This window comes from Dromiciops gliroides, chromosome 3 (genome assembly GCF_019393635.1).
Source record: "Dromiciops gliroides isolate mDroGli1 chromosome 3, mDroGli1.pri, whole genome shotgun sequence".
NCBI classification, from domain to species: Eukaryota; Metazoa; Chordata; class Mammalia; order Microbiotheria; family Microbiotheriidae; genus Dromiciops; species Dromiciops gliroides.
Window position 1 is genome coordinate 513,055,517 of NC_057863.1, and position 19,416 is coordinate 513,074,932.

Genomic DNA, 19,416 nt, shown 5'->3' on the forward strand with positions numbered 1-19,416 from the left:
AATGAAATACTCACATATGGAGAGAGACCTCAAAATGAAATTCTCACATATGGAGAGAGACCTCGAAATGAAATTCTCACATATGGAGAGAGACCTCAAAATGGCTGTTTCTACTAGAGATGATCCAAGTTTAGAATCAGATCAACAGAAACTACTCCCTCTGCAGGAAGCTATAGAACATAGTAAAAAGGGAGTGCCAATTCAAGTCAGAAAATATAGCCCCTTTAGACCAAGTGACTTGAGCGCATGGAAATCTTTCATCCCTAGTTTTGAGAAAAATCCAAACACTGTAATTTCACAGTTAAGGACTATATTTAATGCATATCAACCCAGTTGGGCTGATGTTACTTGCCTTTTGGAAACTTTACTGTCCCCAACTGAGATTACAGATATTATCTCAGCAGGAAATGCCCTTGTTGCGAAAGGTAAGGCCAATGTGGAATGGCCTCTAAAGGATCCAGAGTGGAATTATAATGATGATAGGGATTTCCAAAGATTAAAAGATGCTAGAGAAACACTTCTGAAGGGAATGGAATCTTGCTCTAGAAAACCGGAAAACTGGCAGAAATTTTTAAGCCTACCTCAGGAGGCTAATGAAAGACCAAACAGATTTTATGATAGACTTTGTGAGGCCGCTAGACAGTACACCAGATTGGATCCAGTAGATTTAAGAGATTCCTATATCGTTCTCAACACATTTGTTTATAATTCACTGCCAGAAATACGCAGATACTTTCTGAAACAATGTCCAGACTGGAGAAATCTCACAGTAGATAGAATTAAGGAACTTGCAAATTATGTCTTTGACTCACGTGAGGAAGATCCAGATCACCCTAAACAGAGCATTCTGGCACCAGCGATTCCTAGTCAGCCATGTGAACACCGGAGCAAGGACACTAAGGTGTGTTGTTACTGTCGTAAGGAGGGGCATGAATTGAGAGAATGTAGGACTTGGAGAAGAAATTCTAATTCTAATTACAGGCGAAATCAAAATAGAAATAGATCTTTTCGGAGGAATACAGAAAGGCAGTACCAGAATAATGGTAACCAAGGTCCCCCTCAGAAGAGGACACAGGAATGACGGTGTCTTGGGGAGGAATGGAACATAGATAATGAAAGCCATATATTCCCAGATCCGGATTTTTTGAATGCACTTGTGCCAGTCCATTCACCTCCCCAGAGTAATGAACCACATGTCACCTTAAAAGTGGGGGAGACTTATTATGATTGTCTGCTAGACACAGGAGCCTCTAAATCAGTATTAGTAAGCAAACCAGATGCTGGGTGTAGACCTGTAGGATATTTGAATGTAGTGGGAGTCTCAGGAAAGAGCCAGAGAGTGGCAAAATTGAATCCTCGCATGGTATCTATGGGGCCCTTAACAGTAGAACATTCATTTTTACTCATGCCTGATGCCCCTGTAAATTTATTAGGTCGTGATCTCCTTTGCAAGCTTAGAGCAACCATATCTTGTGCTCCAGATGGGGCTGTCTCCTTACAATTGCCAGAGGATACTGTTCATTTATTACCAATTTTACTTACAGAAGCTCAAGGAACAGCAGGGGAGGTATCCAAAATCCCCTCTGACATTCCTGAGTCTTTATGGGCCTCATCCCCTAATGAGGTGGGGCTCCTTAAGTCTGCCATGCCTGTTACCTTTAAAGTTAAGGGGGGACCACCCCCCTCCATTCCACAGTATCCATTGTCTAGGGAAGCAATAGAAGGGATCACCCCTATAATTGAGGCTTTGAAAAGCCAGGGTATTATTATTCCATGTCATCACTCTCCATGCAATACTCCCATTTTGCCAGTTAAAAAACCCAAGCCTGGGCCAGATGGTAAACCTGTTTATCGCTTTGTGCAAGATCTTAGAGCGATTAATAATTATGTTATTCCTAGACATTCTATAGTCGCAAATCCGGCTATGATAATTTCCTCAATTCCCTATGAATCTACATGTTTCACAGTGGTAGACCTTTGCTCTGCCTTTTTCTCCATACCAGTACATGAGGACTTCCAATATTTATTTGCTTTTACCTGGAAAAATAGACAGTGGACCTGGACTAGACTCCCACAGGGATTTGTAGACAGTCCCACATTATTTTCCCAAATTTTACAGCAGGATCTGGCCTCTATTACCTTTAAAGCCTCCACACTAGTACAATATGTTGATGACTTACTTTTGGCCTCTCCTAATGCTGAAATTTGTCAGGAAGATAGCCGTCACTTACTGCTGGAGCTGCACAAGAGAGGACACAAGGTTTCCAAGACAAAGGTACAATGGTGTTTGCCCCAGGTAGAATATTTAGGATTTATTTTGGCTGCTGGAACTCGCTCTGTCTCTTCTAAGAGAGTCCAGGCCATTCAACAACTCTCTGCCCCCACTACTAAGAGGCAGTTGAGAGCCATTCTAGGAGCAGCCGGGTACTGTAGACAATGGATACCCTCTTTTGGTGAAATTACTAAACCCCTCATAGCTCTTACAAAAAGTTCTGTTCCAGACAGTTTACAGTTGGATCCCCAGCATCTCTCAGCCATAAAAGAATTAAAACGGGCCTTGTTATCAGCACCTGCCCTAGGACTGCCAGATTATAGTAAGCCTTTCACTCTCTTTGTGCATGAACAAAGGGGGGTGGCTTCTGGAGTCCTGACTCAGTCACTGGGGCCTAACCAGCGTCCTATAGCCTACTATTCAATTCAGCTGGACCCTGTAGCGGCTGGAGTGCCACCTTGCCTTAGAGCAGTGGCGGCCACAGCGCTTTTGGTAGAAAAAGCCTCTGATTTGGTCCTAGGTAACCCTCTAACTGTGCAATGCCCTCATGAAGTGGAGGCTCTCTTACTACGTCACAGGACACAAGCCTTTTCAGATCAAAGGCTGGCTAAGTATGAAATAACCCTGTTAGGTAATGAGAATATCACTTTAAAACGCTGCACAGTTCTTAATCCAGCAACACTACTCCCTAATTTACCATTCTCGGGGGAACCGTTGCATGACTGTGCTTCTTTTGTTGATATGGCTGAAAAACCCCGTGATGATCTTTTTGATACACCTTTAGAAAATCCTGATCTTGTCCTCTATACAGATGGTTCCTCATTTATGAGAGAGGGAACCCGTTTTACTGGAGCTGCTGTAGTTTCTGATTATGACACCCTCTGGGCAGCTTCTCTGCCTTGCCATTTTAGTGCACAGGCTGCTGAACTTGTGGCTCTTACACAGGCCTGTAATATAGCCAAAGGTAAGAGTGCCACTATTTTTACTGACTCGAAATATGGCTTTGGCATATGCCACTTTATTGGTATGATTTGGCGTCAACGAGGCTTTCTAACATCCTCGGGCAAGGCTATTGCCAATGGGGACCTTATCAAGGACCTCTTAGATGCCCTGAAACTGCCTTCTTCCCTAGCTGTTGTACATTGCCCTGCCCACACAGGGAATAGTGATCCTGTTTCAAAGGGAAATGCACGAGCCGATTCTGCAGCCAAGCTTGCTGCATTAGAAGCTCCTGAACATGTATTTAACCTTTCACCTTCTGAGGATATTCCTTCCAACCTAACCTATGACGATTCTGAAGTAGAAAAGTGGAAAAAGAAATTTAAGGCGAAACAGATCAATGGCATCTGGGTGTCTCCGGAAGGTAAGCCATTTCTTCCCCGGAAATTCTACCACCAGGTATGCCTCTCTGTTCACAGAAAAGGCCATTTTGGTACACAAGGCATTGTAGACTCTATTAAGAGAACCTGGATAGCACCAGGTGTGACTAATACAGCATCTCGAATCTGCTCGGGCTGCTCCACATGTCAGTCTTATAATCAGTATGCTTTTAAGGCCAAAGCTTATGGAGGGCGTCCTCTAGCATATACACCTTTTGAGCACTTACAAATTGATTATATTACTATGCCAAAAGCAGGACATTATAAATTTTGCCTTGTTATAGTTGATCAGCTCACTCGGTGGGTGGAGGCCTTTCCCAGCCCCCGAGCCACAGCTGCCTTTGTTGCCAAAATTCTCCTTAAAGAGATAGTACCTCGTTTTGGCCCACCAGCCCGCATCGATTCTGACAAAGGCACACATTTCACTGATTCGATTTTATCCCAAATCTACTCTTTCTTGGGAGTGACTCCAAAATTCCACACGCCCTACCATCCACAAAGTTCAGGCCAAGTTGAACGTATGAATAAAGAGCTTAAGAGTATGATTGGCAAATTATGTACTGAAACCCATTTGAAATGGCCTGATGTTCTACCATTGGCATTATTCTATCTACGAAGTAGACCAAGAGGAGAACTTCATATATCTCCTTATGAAATGCTTTTTGGTCACCCTCCTATCCAAGCTAAAACTTTTTCCCCAGTTTATACATCACTGGTGGGAGGTGATACTTCTGTTGCTTCCTATATACAGGAATTACAAACCAGGCTACGTGAACTCCATGAGGCAGGAGCTGTGGTCCAGGCAGGACCATTAGACTTTTCATTGCATAACTTCAACCCAGGAGATAAAATATATGTAAAGAATTTTCAGAGAACCAGTGGAACTCAACCTGCCTGGGAAGGACCTTTTCAGGTATTATTGACAACTCCTACTGCCATTAAAATTGGTGAAAAAGACTCATGGATTCATTGCTCTCATATAAAGCCTGCACCATTCATAGGTGAAGAGATTTCAGATAGACCTGAGGTAGACGCTAAAGAGGTAAAAACCCTAACGATAGCAACTGTTAAAGAGCAAAGAAAGTTGAGAGGAAACAGGCAGTTCCCATTTAAGAATCCCACTGATCAGTTAAATGCTTTGGGACTCAGTCTTCGTAAAGTATCAGGAGACGGAAATTGCCTTTTTAGGGCTTTAGCAGACCAGCTAGAAGGTCACTGTAGAAATCATCTCAGACACAGACAAGAAGCTGCTTCTTATATGATTAACCATAGACAAGAGTTTGAGTCTTTTAGAGTAAATGACTCCCCTTTTGAAGAATATGTTGATGAATTAAAGAAATTTGGAAAGTGGGGAGGAAATGATACAATTGTAGCATTTGCTAAGCAGCATCAGCTGAATGTTGTGGTTCATCAATTAAATCAGCCTTTATTGAGAATCAGTGGCACAGACAAAACTGATGCTAGAGAACTCCACATTTTCTACCATAAAGAACATTATGACAGCATTAGAAAGATCAATGACAATTCAGAAACCCCTGCCACTTTGGCATGCAGAGAATTGGGGAACCAGTTAAAACAATGTGGCATACCCCAAACTCTAGCAGCTTAAATACCTTAAAATTTAACAAGCATTTCCTTCCACAGGCAAAAGCACTGAAGCACATGGCCTAGTTTTCTGGCCCACCTCAATTTCTCCCACCCTTTTCCCTACCCTATACCTATTTTTTTTTTAATCCTTTTTGCTTTTTGTTTTGTTTTGACTTTTGAAAGGCACTGAAAAGACCTGGAATTCACCACACCTTTAAATTCTTTAAGAGCACAAAAGGGTGCTTAGCGAATCTTTTGCCTTTTATTTTTGGTTTTTGGTTTTGCTTTGTTTTTTTTTTTTTTTTTACTTTTGTTTCTTTTGCTTTTCTTTAAAAACCCGATTTTGTAAACTAAGTGACTTTTCAAAGGCATTTTAAGTATATGCTATTGAATATTGAATCTTGCTAATTGAAGTCTTATTTCTTTTTGATGAATTAATCACCACTTTAAGTATCTGCTACTGTTATACTAGAGAATTCATGTATAAGATGATGTGGTCTACTTGCTAAAAGAAGATTATGTAATAATGTCTAAAAGAAGATTATGTAACAATGTCTAATATAATCAGCTATTTACATTCATTTATTATTTATATGTCATTATACTCTGGGTATGGTTTGGAATTATTGTATATATCACTAATATATTCTCAGTTATGCAGCATAGCACACATTTTTACCATCATATTGTCTTTGGTGAAATTAATGAGATTTCAGAAATATGGAAACTTATCATTTCAGAGACTAACTTGCTGTGAACTCTGATGCAGGCCCTGGAGAGAATATATGTGCAACAAAAGGAGAGACAGGTATACATAAGTCCATGGTTTGCTTATGATGGTGACTATGTAGAGCACAATTACTAGGCACAGTCCAGTATTCATCCTCTCTCCCTCCTAATTTAACCTAATTTAACTGAACTTACTTATCTTTTTATCTCACTCAGTTGAATTCACCTGTGGCCTAGCACAATCACTGGCTGTCTCGGAACCATGAGATATGGTATGATAACCTTTCCATAACATTTTCAGGTGTCATGAACACATACTAAATTTGACTTTGATCCAGACACATGGTGGTAAAAAGTGTTACTGATTGCAAAATGCTATGCTAAGGTTTAGTAAAAAAAAAAAATACAGCAATTCAAACAGTTAAAGAAGAAATCCAGCTTTCCAGACCAGAGTCCAGAGTCCAGAATCCAGACCAGAGTCCAGAATCCAGTTTTCCAGACCAGAATCCAGTTTCCTCCTGATGACATCTTACCACTTCAAGAAGACAAGAGAACTCAGAGACTTTATATGAACTGTTTTGCTTTATTAGCTTTTACTATCTCCTTTCTGTTATATACTATCTGTAACATGTACTCTCTGCAGAGGCTCTCCCTTTGCAAGACTAATGTCAAAGCGTCGGTTCATGAGGAAAAAAAAAAAAAAAAAAAAACTTTCCTCTCTTCTTTTTCTGTATTGTTGTTCGCATATTATTAGTCAGCAAAAGTTATTATATTCTTTTTACTGTTCCATCAAGGAAACATTCCATTTCTTGAGGAAGCAAAGGGGGGAAATGTGGTAAAATATGAAAGTTTTTAACAGTCGGTTAGGATAACTGAAAGACGCCAGTTTTTCAAGGACCACCCTTTTGGGGAGGAGATGTACAGTCCGCCTGCTGCGCATGTCAGACTGCCTGCCGGGTTTTTTGACTTCCGGGGTGGAGAGAAGCAGAGTAGGCCTTTTTGCCTGCTTGGCGGGACTCCTGGGGGGCAGCACAGACGGTCTCCCTCACTCCAAAGGTGGCCTTTTTTGGTTTGGTGAGTTTTTATAAGAAATATAGACTAAGCCTAGATTTAAGACGATTTCTACTGTATTTCTACTTTCCTATCCTTCTAATCAACAACACCTTATATACAATAAAGGCTCTATCTAGAAAACCAGAAGCTTCTTCCATTTACTAGTCTGGGAGATAAATTAAGGGAAAAGTTAAGTAGGGGAGATTTATGATCTAATATCCAATTTTAAATTTCACATCACCCTCATTTGGGGACTTAGCTTTGCTGAGGAAGCATTAAGAACCTTCCCTCAAACTCTCAGTAATGCTGCACTCCAATGGATCATTCTTAAAAGAGAAATCGTAGTGAAAAATTCAAGCTTTAGGCTTCTGCTTTTTTCTAGTGCGGACCCTCATCATCACACATCTAGATTATTGCACTAGCTTCCTAACTGGCCCCCTCGCTTAAATCTTTCTGCACTTCAGTCTGTCCTCTACCTAGATGCCAAGGTGGTTTTCCTAAAGTGTTGGTCTGACCATGTCACCCTCAGTGAACTCCACTGACTACATTTACTTCTAGGATCAAATACAAACTCCATTGTTCGATCTGTAAAGCTTAAACATTATTTCTCTTTACTTGTTCTATAACCTAGCCATACTAGCCCTTAGACTGTTCCTCATACATGATGCTCCATTTCCTTATTCTCTCTTGAGCCCATCCCCACCCCCACCTTAAACAATGATGCAAACAAGACAGCACCTTGTATATAATAAACCTACAGCCTATTTGGCTGTCACTTCTAAACCATCTTCTCAAATTGAAGGTAGGCTGAGCAGAAATGTCTCCACCGAGTAGGGAAGCAGACGGTCTCCTTACCCATGTGCTCTACTTAGTGGGGGAAAGTAGTTGTTATCACCCACCTCTTTTTTTCTCTTTAACTACTTCTAAAAAAGCCTTTCAGAAAAAAGGTGAGATTGAGACATAAACAAAAGCTTCAAAGAGATTCCAGGTGAAAAATATTCAGGCTTTCAGACATTGGGTTTATAACAATTTCTATGAAGGGTAGAGGGAATAGTTCTGTGTGTAAAATGCTATACTAAATTCTACGGAGAGAAAAAGAAAATAGGAGACCTGGCACCTGCTTTCAAGAAAGAGGGGGAGAAGGGAAAGGGAGAGAGAGAAACATTTAAAGCACACACAAGATCCAAAGCTAATTCTAAAGCTGCATTCTACTCAAACCTGAGAGAAAACAGCTAAATATTAAACATTTGAATTGGGTACTTAACTTAGGGATTTATATTTGTTTAAATCCTTTAAATTATGTGTATTTATATGTTTTCCTAACAGTAGTTAATATAGACACTTAGGAGCCCTGATCAACTTATCATTTTAGATGAAAAATGCTCAATTGGATAGAAAGGCATGACTCAGAAAACCAGGTCTATGGTAAGTTATTCCTTCGTGTCCAGACCACAAGATTATAACCTAGGTATCATTATCCATGTGCTGACAGTTTACTGAAATTGTAGGCATTATACCTGCGAGGAAATAGTCTCTGAAGTACAGGATTACAAACACAAACCTATTAAGTGATGGCAAACAGGGTCCAAGCTATGTAGACATAGACAGATACAATTTCACAATGCCACCTCATAATCTTTCAAGATGACAGTTTGCAAAGCATTTCTATTCTCATTTGATCCTTACAACAATTCTGTGAGGAAGGATGGGGAGATATTGTCCCCATTTGACAGATGAAGGAACTGAGGTTCAAAACTTCAGGATTTGCAGAACACTCTGCTAGGTAAAGTAAATAAAAAAGTTAGATAAGATATAGCTACTGCTTTCCTTTATGGAGTTTATAGTCTAGGAGGTAAATATGACATGTATTATAAACTATAAGATTAAATAATACATGAATAGCACATAAGAGAGTGATAAGCAAAGTACGATATGAAGTCTGCAGAGGAAAAGGTCATTATTGACTTGAGGGGGTGAAAGAATTGATGAAAGTTTACAGGAGATGATGACATTTGAGTTTGACTTTAAAGGACAGAAATCCAATAGGCTGGGGATAGAGAGGGGAGAAGGAATTAGCTAAGGTGAAAAAAAACCATGGAGGTGGAAAAGAAAAGTATATATATATATATATATATATATATATATATATATATATATATATATATATATATATATATATATATATGGCAAATAGTCCAGTTTGACTGCATGCAGCACAGTGTATATGGAGAGGAAGAGTATGAAATGTGGGTAAAAAGGTAAGATAGTGCCAGATTATGGAGAGCCCCAAGTGTGAGGCAAAGGGATTTGAAATGTACTCCGTAGTCAATAAGGAGCAAATGGAAGATTTTGACTTTCTTAGGGGTACTCCGTGTTGTGCTATTTCAGGATCTTAGGGATATCTCAAGCTGGATACCTGCAAGCTTTCATTGCTCCCAAAATGATCCAGGGTGGTGCCCTTCTTGTCTGAGCTTTGCAGGTTCCTGACCTGGGTTTGGGGCTGAGCAACACACTTAAGAACTTGCCCCTGGTTAGAGTTCAAGTAGATTGCCATTGGAATCAGCCACTATCAGCCATTCGGAAAGCTTTGCCAGTTCAGAGGGACAGACTGTAGGCACCTTTTTGGCATGGGATTCCTAGCTTGGTCATTCTACTAAGGATCCAAATTGAGCTGGGGGCTGAAACCGAGACCCTGACTACTCTCAGTTAAGAGTCATATGGCTGGGGCAGCTAGGTGGCGCAGTGGATAGAGCGTCGGCCCTGGAGTCAGGAGTACCTGAGTTCAAATCCGGCTTCAGACACTTAACACTTACTAGCTGTGTGACCCTGGGCAAGTCACTTAACCCCAATTGCCTCACTTTAAAAAAAAAAAAAAGAGTCACATGGCTGCTGGTTACTTCTAAACTGTCCACATGCTCAGTACACAGCCTACGGCCTGAGACCAATCTTTGCCTTTCAATACCACATCTAGGTGTAAGTCTCCTCCTCAGTGACCCAGTACAGGTCAGTGAGCATTGGAGCTGCCAGCGGGCCCCTGTTCTGCCTTCCTACACAAGGCCATGCTCATCTGTGTAGGCCTGGGGCCTCTTCTTTCCCTGGTGCACAGCTGTGGGCAGGCCTTGGTTTAGTCCCTGTGCTGTAAGCCTTCTGGTGGTCACTCCAGGCTACACTACCAGTTTCAACAGAACTCTCTGTCTCCTTATGCTAACATGGGCTGGGAAAACAACTCACTGTTAGTTTTTTCTTGGATTTCACAGTCAGAACTTAGTTTGGTACATTTTCTCGATCTTTGTAGAGTAGTTTTGGGGGAGAGCTCAACTGCTACTTTGACATATTGGCTGATCCAGTGAAGTTTTGAACAGAAAAGTTATATGATCATATCTGTGTATGAGTAGCCTGACAGTAGTGTGAAGGATGAAGGGAGGGAAATTAGAAGTTGGTATATTTTACTAATGGTCAATGTAAGTGGTAGCATAAGGACCTGTTCTAGAGTAATTGAAGTAGAAACATAGAAGAAGGGATAGACTTGAGAGATACTGAAGAGGTAGAATTGATTAAAACTTGATAAATAATTGAATATGAAAAATTAAGAGTCAAATAAAAGTTTTGAACATAGAAGGGTAGGTGAATGATGCCACTAATATAGCAAAGGCAGAATAAAAAACCTGTTTGGGGGAAAAGATGGCAAATTCAGTCTTGGACATGTTGCATTTAATGTGTAAGGAGGACATTCAGGCAGACATTTCTGTGAGAAGTTGGAGATAGGAGTCTGCAGCTTCGGAGAAAGGTTAGAGCTGGAAATAGATGGGATTATCTGAGTAGAGAGTCAGAATTCTGGGAATGAATTATTACCAAATAAGAAAGTTTAGAGAGAGAAGGCTAAGGACAGAGGTCTGTGGAACATGCTTATTAAGTGGCCTGTCAGGAAGAGGATAAAGAACTATTAAAGGAGGGTTAGAGAAATAGGAGAACCAGAAGAGTGTGATGTCTCTGAAGCCAAAGGTGGAGAGAATATAGGGTCAGAGGAGGTGGTCAAAAATGATAGGTAGCATGGACATAGAGTGCTTTAAGGTTTGCCAGTGGCTTTCGACAGATTATTTTATTCGATTCTCACAACAACCCTGTATACTCATTTCATGGATGGGGAAAAGGTGTAGAGAGGGCAAGTGGAAAAGCTGATGAGTAAGATCAGAGGCAAAACTCAATGTCAGGTCTCTCCTGATTAAAAATCCATCATTCTTTTCACTAGGCTGCACTGTCTTGCTGGTCAGTAGTTTCAAAAAGTACAATGATTTTAAGGAGGCAGAAGACTGAGAAAAGACCTTCGGACTTGACTATTAGGATGTCAGGGGTGATATATGACGGCGCAGGCAGGTGGTGAAGTGCATAGAGTGCCAGACCTAGAGTCAGGGAGACTCATCTTTCTTAGTTCAAATTTTACTTCAGACACTTACTAGCTGTGTGACCCTGGGCAAATCACCTAACTCTTTTTGCCTCGGTTTCCTCATCTGTAAAATGAGCAGGAGAAGGAAATGGCAAACCACTCAAGTATCTGCCAAGAAAACCCCAAATGGGGTCACAGGGTCAGACACAACTGAAAATGACTGAATGATAACAATGGTGATGCATTAGATGATAAATTCCATGGAGTGCAGTGCAGTGAAGTGCAGAAGGCAGGGCAGGGCTGGTGGAGAAGAGTAATGCAAAGGACTGAGAACAGGGAGTGAAGAACTGGAAGCATCAGGAGAAAATTATTATTCAAGAAGCCTGGCAGTGCCAAGGAGAAAGATGGCATTGTAACTAGATAGGGGTATTACAAAGGCAAAAGGTTTTCTTTTGTAATTTTAAGATTTGGGGGTCCTGAGAATGCTTGTAAGCAGACAGGAAGGAGGCAGTGGAGAAGGAAGGATAGAAGACAGGAGAGAAGGGGTATAGCTTCTGTAGCAAATTCCCAGAACAATGAGCAAGCATCAGAGCCAGAAATCAAACCCAAGTCTCACTGATCCAAGGCCACCAAGATTACCTCCATGTGCATTCGCCCGGTTCTAGCCACCACTTCACTCGAGGTAACCATCACCATTCAACCACCCCTAACCTCAATGGTGAATCTTTCCCTGATGCTCATTCTCAGAAGACTCAGTCTCTATTTCTTCATATCATTTTAGAGGCAGCTCGTGGCTCAGTGGATTCAGTGTCAGACCTGGAGTCAGGAAGATCTGAGTTCAAGTCCGAACTCAGAGGCTTACCAACTGTGTGACCCTGGGCAACTCACTTAACCTCTGTTTGTTTCAGTTTCCTCATCTGTCAAATGAGCTGGAGAAGGACATGGCAGACCACTCCAGTGTCTTTGCCAAGAAAAACCTATGAACTATAAGGTCCATGGGGGTCACAAAGAGTTAAGAAGTGAAAGTATTATTATCCTCATTTTACAAGTGAGGAAATTGAGATTTAAAGATAAGAAGTCACTTGCTTATGGTCTCAAGTAATATAGAGGCAAAACCAGGGTTCAAACCTGTTCTCCTGAGTTAAGCCCCACACCTTCCTTTCTTTCACACTGTCTCTTCAAGGTATTTTATAAAGAAAATAAACTTGGGTGAGCTAGAGAAGGGGGAGAGGGGTGGGATATGAGATTACTGGGCATGAGCAACAGATTAGAGATATGGGAAGGGCCAGGAGAGGTGAGGACAAACATACACATTTTGCCTCCTTTATGATTTTGCCTAGATCCAGAGCTGGCCTCAATAAGGAGAGCAAATAAACAAAATAAATTACATGGGGGGCAGCTATGTGGCGTAGTGGATAAAGCACCAGCCTTGGATTCAGGAGTACCTGAGTTCAAATCCGGCCTCAGACACTTAACACTTAACTAGCTGTGTGACCCTGGGCAAGTCACTTAGCCCCCATTGCCCTGCAAAAAAAAAAAAAAATAATAATAATAATAAATTACATGGCCAGGCTCACACATACAGGGGATTTCAAGGGCACATGTCATATTTCAACAATAAGAAATGGCGAATTTAATACTGAAAGCGTAGAGGAGACAAATGATAAACTGTTAATGTTTATGTTGAAGCCTAGTGAACTAACTCATCTCATTCAATTTGATAAGGGTTCCTTGAGCATCTACTTACTCTGCACCCAGCTTTGGCCTCAGTCCTAGGTGAAGTACCTATAGATAAACAATTCTAGTTTACTTAAGGTAGCATTACAAAGCACTGTTCAGATAGAACCCTTTCGCCAGAGAGGGTTGGGGTAGGAGGTGAAGGAAAGGAGTGTGTCATCAAAGACTTCTTTCTTCCCCACCTAGATCAGAGGAAGAAACATAGACAACACTGAGAGGAATCTTAGAGTTCATCTTCTCCAATTTCCTCATTTTACAGGTAAGGAAACTGAAGCCATGAGAGGTTAAGTGACTTACCCACAGGCAGGTACTAAATAGCAGTCAGGATTTGAACCCAGATTCTCTGATGCTAAACCCAAGATTTATTCCACTGCCTATTATTTATGTTATTGCTATTAATTTACATAGTAGCCCTAATCTCTAAGGCTTTGCCTACAGCACTATCCTTTTGATGTCACTGAATAACTTCTACCACCTAAAAAGTATAGTCCCAAATTAAGTGATGCAGTGAATAGAGTGCCAGGCCTGGAGTCAGGAAGACTGGAGTTCAAATCCAGCCTTACACAGTTACTAGCAGTATGACCCTGGGTCATATTAACCTCAGTTTCCTTATCTGTAAAATGGAGAAAACAATAATAACACCTACCTCCCAGGGTTGTTGTGAGGATCAAGTGAGATAATAATTGCAAAGCATTTAGCACAGTGCCTAAGTGCTATATAAATGTTAGATATCATTACTCAAATCATTGTAGAACTTCATTCATGAAACAAAGCATAACTCTCTGCAACCATTCTTTTTTTTTTTTTTTTGGTGGGACAATGAGTTAAGTGACTTGCCCAATGTCACACAACTAGCAAGCGTCAAGTGTCTGAGGCAGGATATGAACCAAGGTCTTTCTGGTTCTAAGGCTGGATCTCTATCTATAATGTCATGCTGCCTCTCATGTGAAAATTGGAAAGTGCCATGTAAAATATTGCATCAAATCACAAAGTTACACATGAGAGCAACAGATGATTACTTGGGATCCCCACTTTTATTTTCAGAGTATACCTACGGAAGCAGGCTGAGCCTAGAGCATTTAGAAACCTGGGATCCCTGAGAGGCAGCACAGAGGGCCTGTTGTCGGGGCATCACATCTTTCTAGTTGTGTAGTCTTGGGCAGATCATTTTAATTCTTTGGGCCCTTTCCATTGCCTGGTTCTCAAAGGTCATTGATTTGTAAAACTGAAAAGCACCAGCTCAAGCTGAGTTATGACATGGGGGTTATTGCTAAGGTCTCTTCCAGTGTGAAAATCCTCATTCCTGCAATTAGTTCTGGTAGAAGCACTAAAGATGATTTAGTACAACCTTTTCATTTTGTAGATGAAGGTCTAGAGAGGCAAAATGACTTACTTAAGCAAAGACATACAGGTAGCTTGTGCTTCTCATTTCTAGCAGTGATCTTTATGTATTATGTTGCTTTTTATTTATAAGCTGGTGTGCTATAGTACGGGGGAAAAAGTCAGGAGAAAGCTGAGTTTGAATTGCTTACAGGGAGATCCTGGCCAACATGCTTCTCACCTGAAAAATGGAGCTAAAACCACCTGTAGTACCTATCTCTCAGGATTTTTAATTAAAAAAAAAATTTTTTTTGTGGGGGCAATGGGGGTTAAGTGACTTGCCCAGGGTCACACAGTTAGTAAGTGTCAAGTGTCTGAGGCTGGATTTGAACTCAGGTACTCTTGAATCCAGGGCTGGTGCTTTATCCTAGCTGCCCCCTCTCAGGATTTTTAAAGAATCAAATACGATTGTGTATAAGAGGCATATTTAACCTACTTTTAAGATTATATATATATATATATACATATATATATATGTCAACTATTATTATTACTCAAATATGCTAATTGATTAGAACATGAGAACTTTCTGGGAACAGTATATGAAGAAAATCAGTATCAAAGACCAAAGCACACCAAATTTAAAGAATTGCAGTAAAGTAAATCCCAGATTGATATGCGGTTGGAGGGAAAGAGGACTGAAATATGTATGGAACTTCCAAATAAAATTAAAAGTAGCTACAAAATTTGTATTAAAATATTTCTCTTTCAGGGCAGCCAGGTGGTACAGTAGAGAGTCCCAGGCCTGTAGTCAGGACTAATTTTCCTGAGTTCAAATCTGGCCTCAGATACTCACTAGCTGTGTGACCCTGCGCAAGTCACTGAAGCTTGTTTGCCCATTTCCTCATCTGTAAAATGAGCTGCAGAAGGAAATGGCAAATCATGCCAAGAAAACCCCAAATGGGGTCACAAAGAGTTGGACGTGACAGAAAACGAATGAACAACAAAAATTTTTCTTTCGGAATGTTTGCCGATTCACTTAGCTTAGCTAAATGCAACATAGTTCTTGTAACACTGTCTGGAACAAGTATTTTGGTTATTGTGATAACACTTATTGAGACGTATCCAGCTGTTCACTTTATCCACTACCAATCTGTTCCAGTAAACAAATCTCAAGTCCAAATGGGGAAGGAATAGGATTGGGATTTGGAGATGACTTTTTTTTTAATTACAAGGTAAGAAAATGTCCAGCACAACAAAATGTTCTTTGCAGTTAAAAGCTCATTGGAAGAAGAGATCAGAGGAATAGGTAAAGATCATATTCATGCTTTAGCAACCTTAAGGGCCCATAAGTAAAAAAGATAGGAAGGACTTCAAAATGGATGATGGAATTTAAATAAGGGCTATCAGCATAGTCTTATGGTTCTCTTAGAAATGACAGCAATCAACATGGGGCAGCTAGGTGGCACAGTGGATAGAGCACCGGCCCTGGAGTCAGGAGTACTTGAGTTCAAATCTGGCCTTAGACACTTAACACTTACTAGCTGTGTGACCCTGGGCAAGTCACTTAACCCCAATTGCCTCACTAAAAAAAAATATATATATATATATAAAATGACAAATCCTGAACCCATCCTCTGGCAAAACCATTGCCTCCCTTGCTTTTTTTCCATTTGGGAGGTAGATGTATTCTTCATTGGCCATCCCTATGAAGACACTGCTAGGTCTTATATTTCTCTTACCATAAACATGGAATCACTTCAAATTTAAGACTCCAATTTCTACTATATGATGTGGACCTTCTCTATAACGTATGGTGATTAAAGTGAGTAAGCTGATCTCACCTTTCCCCTGACATTTTTCCTCCAATAAATGAAAAACCATAGCTGATAGCTATGGGACAAATCATTTAAAAACAAAATCATCCATTGACTTGAAGACACTGATCATGCCTTTTATAAAACAGAAAGGGTTCATGTGCCAAGTGACAAAGCACATCAACCTTCTGAGGCAAGAGCTGGTCCCAGTTCTCAGCCCTGTCACTGGCTCACTAAATGGGCTCAGGGAGATCACAACTTCCTAGTGCTACAGCTTCCACATGGGAATGCGAAGAGTGATTATTTAAACACATCTACCTCAAGTGGATGATACAAAGACAAAAAGTCTTAGAGAACAGGACTATGTAAAGAAATAACAATTACGTAGATATGTCCCTATTGTTTTAAAGGAAATGCTTGAATATTTATGACTTTCATCTACACGGTCAACTTTACTTATTAAACAGAGAAATCATATCAGAGTGTGTGGTCCATGACTTTGAAAAGATGTTTCTATGGCCTGGAATTATCAACCAAAGCCTCATCCTTTGAAGGCATGGCCTCTATCTAGTTATAGATAACTCTTGAATAAGTAATGTCCTTCTACCAATACAAGTGTCAGTACCTTCTCTGAAATTTGTCTTGGGTAGTGGCCTAGAGATAGCACAGAGAGGCTAAGTGACTGGCCAGGAAGGCAGTATGTGCCAGAGGAAAGACTTGAACCCAGGTCTTCTTGGTTCCATTTTCACCATTTGCATAAAGGCCAGTTCTCCATCCATTATACACCACACTTCCTCAGTCTATATTTAAGGACAACTTTTTATTATAGCTCAGCTACATCTTCTCCTTTCCCTGCCCACAGCCTCTCTTCCTTCTATGCCCTAATACACTTGACATATCCTTTAATGGCATATCCTTTTAAATTAAAATTTTCCTGTTTCCAAGTATTTTATTTTGAGTGTTGCTTGATAGTGGTAAACTTTAAGAATTTCTGGGCTCTGAAAGCTGGTACACCTCAGCCAGAAAGAGAAACATGGAAGTTGGGTGCTCAGGAAGAAAACCCATGGCTGCTGGCAAATAAAATGTATTCTTTTTATTTCCAGAAATTTTTATTTCAAGCCAAGGGTAAAGAATACAGTCCCTGAGGAAGAGAAAGCAATGTTATTTTCCAGACTTATACTCTCAGAGACCCTTCCACACCCTTCCAATCTACAAAAAAGAAAAAAGGACAACAATGAACTCTCTTGTTAATTCTTTCATCCTTCTTTACAAGGGAACAGAACAAAGTTATGGGTAAAATAAACTACCAAGTCAGTGTGGTATAAGCTACACTCCCTCCCCATATCCAATGTATCATGTAAAACTTCATTACAGTTTATAATCAGTGTTATTTTTCAGTATATTTTTTCTTCTCAAACATCCTACCTCAGGGGAAAGACCTATATTTGGATCAGTGTCACATACTGAGAAGAAAACAACCAAGTGTTACTCATATTTAAACAAAAGCATTAAAATACTATCCTTAATACAAAACATGTTACTAATCTTTTTAAAAAAACAAAATGAAGCTTTTCACCATTTACATAAATTCAAACTAAACATTGGGGACTAAAGATTACTTCTTAAGAGACAGAAGTATATAGACAATTAAAATCTTTATTGAAAACCAGATTTTCCCATACAACATTTTTACAAGAAAAAAAAATAGAACTGGAAACGTTCACAAAACACAAACTGTTTTATTTTATGATAAATCAACAATGTAGGAAGAGGGGTTAAACCAATTCCTAGATCTAGGATGCCATTATCAAATAAAGTATTACTGCCCCCCCCAAATAAAATAAAATAAAATAAAATAAAATAAAGGTACTTTGGAATTTTAAATGCAGGAAATCTATAAGCCATTAAAAGCATGGGAAGAAAATCCTGACCAAACTAAAGCCAGAATGACTCTTAAAGTCTGAATGAACCCCTTTTTAATAATTAAGCACATAAAACTGTACTACTTGATATATTTCTCCATGAACTTTTTGTGAAATTCTGATCGAAGGGTATCATTTACAAATCTTTTGTCCTTTTTCAGCTCATCTACTCCTTTGGCGCAGTTTTTGAAGACAACATCATCATCCCACCTAAAGGTGTTAGAAAAACAAAAGGTTATTAGTTTGGAATGAGCACTTAGTAGAATTTAAACGATTCTTATAATTTTTATGATCTCACTTATTGTACTCTATATGTGGATCCTAATTTTATTTTGTCTGAAACCATTTCTCCTTTACATAAATAGAAATCTTCATTAGAATCAATCTTATGTTATTACATTTAAATGAAAAATTACCAGAAAACCTTTAACATGAATTTCAATTTTATTGAAGTGTAAGTAACCACAGTAAGAAACACCACCATCAGTAGGAGCACCTTCATGATGCGTTCTCTATGAAGGATGCTCTGCATACTCCTGTATACAGTGATCTGACCCAAGGATAACCAAATATTTGGATAAGTTGCTTTACAATGGCCTTTTTTTGTCGAAATAAGAAAGGTTATCTTAAACTGGGTCAGTCAGACTTAAGCATTTATTAAGCACCTACCATGTGCCAAGCACTGCCTCAAGTGCTGGGGAAGTAGTTTTTAAAATATTTTGATAAGTGATGATGTTGTTCAGTCATGTCTGATTCTTCATGACCCTATTTGGGGTTTTCTTTTTGTTTTTTTGTTTTTTTAGTGAGGCAATTGGGGTTAAGTGACTTGCCCAGGGTCACACAGCTAGTAAGTGTTAAGTGTCTGAGGCCAGATTTGAACTCAGGTACTCCTGACTCCAGGGCCGGTGCTCTATCCACTGCGCCACCTAGCTGCCCCTTTGGGGTTTTCTTAGCAAAGATACTGGAGTGGTTTGCCATTTCCCTCTCCATCTCCTTTCATAGATGAGGAAACTGAGGCAAACAGGATTAAATATCTTGTAGTGGGTCACACAGCTAGTGCCCAAGGCTAGATTTGAACTTACATCTTCCTGACTGACTCCAGGCCCAGCACACTATCCACTGTACCACCTATGTGCCCTTCTGGTATTATTATTATGAATATATTATACTTATATTGTTATCATTATAATATATTTCAATATAACTAGTTTTCTTT

At 39.9% G+C, this 19,416-nt stretch overlaps 1 protein-coding gene across 1 annotated transcript in view; it reads right to left on the reverse strand.

The window, feature by feature from the left end:
- Window positions 1–18,127: 18,127 nt before the first annotated feature.
- CWC15 (CWC15 spliceosome associated protein homolog) overlaps window positions 18,128–19,416 on the reverse strand; it is a 31,376-nt gene continuing 30,087 nt past the window's right edge. The window contains exon 7 of the mRNA XM_043990773.1: window positions 18,128–18,410. Coding sequence (XP_043846708.1) covers window positions 18,281–18,410 — 130 coding nt within the window. The 3' untranslated portion in view covers window positions 18,128–18,280. The remainder of the gene's footprint in view (window positions 18,411–19,416) is intronic.